The following is a 1,783-nucleotide window of genomic DNA, read 5'->3' as shown; positions in this document are numbered from 1 at the left end:
AAAGGTTCTTATTAAGCTTATTAACACATAAGTCAGTGTGAGACATGTATAATGCTATTAAATGTCTTACAAGAACTGTACACATTAATAAGACTTACTAATTTGTTAACAAGTTTTGTTAAAGATTCTTATTAAGCTTGTTAACACTTATTTGTTCCACGTATACGATGGTAATAAATGTAACAATAAGCATCATATTAACACATTAATAATGCTTGTAAATGTGTTAACTTAGGAATTTAATAAGCCTTATTAGGCTTATTACACCAATAAATGTCTTACTAACACCTTATAAGAATGTTAATAATGCTTATTAATGTGTTAACAAAGCTTGTTAAGGAATCTTATTATAAAGTGTTACCGCTTAATCTTTGTAAACGTTGTTTTCTCTGAGATTCTGAGGTTTATGTGCCCAAAAAGGCTAAAACACTTAAGCTCTCATAAAAACAAGATTAAATCTCTCCACTTTGCTTAAAACAACAAAAAGAATCACAGCTACTGCTTTAGTGAAGAAACAAGACTAGAAACATATATTAATATTTCCAAAGAATAAAGATAGTGTTTGGATCTACAAAACCAAACAGCAGATTTGGCTAAACAATTTCATTCAAAAAACCCAAAGTTACTGAGAATTGATGACTGTTTTTAATCTATTAAAGCCTCATAGTTTCCGTCATCCTTCAGGTCCTGCAGTTCCAGCTCCTCAGGTGAACATCAGGAGATCTCTGTCAGACCTGCAGAAACAACACAATGACTTCAAGCTGCACTGTGATCTTTCACAGCTCTCCTCACAGCATATCTATGTCACACTTCACTCTAAAGGAGCTGACATTTCTGACAAACAGTATGTTGATCTTCCTGAAGCTCCAGCCTCACATACAGTCAGTGTCAGCTTCTCTGTTCCTCAGTCCTACTGGAAGAGTGACCAGAGTTTCAGCTGCAAAGTCCATCAAGGCTTTTCCAGTCAGTCTTTTGAGTCCAAAGCCATCAGTGTTTCTGGTGAGAATGTTTCTCTTCTAGAAAAAGGAGAGATCTAACAAGTATTTTCACTGACTGAATCCTTCATGTGTTTTTCTCTACATTCTATCCAGCAGATCCAAGAGTGGAAGTCATTCAGATCTCCAGTAGAGAGTCAGGAAAACAGAAACTCTTGTGTTCTGGATCAGGCTTTAATCCACAAATTAATTGGTTTTCAGACTCAGAGTCAAAATCTGCATCAAGCACAGACGTCAGCATGGATCCAAATGGACGTGTGACTGTAATCAGTCGACTGGATGTTCTTCAGACAGAGTGGAAAACAGGGAAGACCTTCACCTGTGAAGTGTTTGACGGGTTTCTGGAAAAAAGCGCTAAAAAAAACATCAGCCTGTGTTCAGGTAAGAACAGATCAGAAAATGTAATGATAATATTATAGAAGAAATGTTTTTAGTCATGATCTCACGTTCCTCCTGCAGTCTTTGGATTCAATCCTCCTTCCATTCATGTGGAGATTCCCAGCTTCAAGACAGTGATGATGACCAACTCTGATGTGAAAGCTACATGCTTCATCCACAATGTTGATGCTGAGCTGGTCTGGTTAATGGACGGTAAACAACCATCCACTGACAGAGTGAATGAATTCTCAAACAAAACCACAGTAATCAGTGAACTGACAGTTCCATCCAGCAGCTGGAAAAACCTGAAGCTTCTGAAATGTAAAGTTCAGCATCACTGCTTTTCTGCTGAGAAGACTGTAGAGGTTTCAGGTGAGAAGATCAACTATTATCAGTATTGTTTAACCTAA

The 1,783-nt window shown here is 37.1% G+C and overlaps 1 gene segment (V, D, J or C); it reads left to right on the top strand.

Moving 5' to 3' along the window:
• The first annotated feature begins 453 nt into the window (after positions 1–453).
• LOC112136448 lies at positions 454–1,783 on the top strand. The segment is given in 3 exon segments: positions 454–999; positions 1,095–1,376; positions 1,455–1,783. Coding segments are annotated over 3 exon segments (975 nt in total).

The sequence above is a fragment of the Oryzias melastigma genome, linkage group LG13, assembly GCF_002922805.2.
Source record: "Oryzias melastigma strain HK-1 linkage group LG13, ASM292280v2, whole genome shotgun sequence".
NCBI lineage: Eukaryota > Metazoa > Chordata > Actinopteri > Beloniformes > Adrianichthyidae > Oryzias > Oryzias melastigma.
The sequence above is the reverse complement of the archived record's forward strand: the minus strand, read 5'-3'. Positions and strand labels throughout refer to the sequence as shown.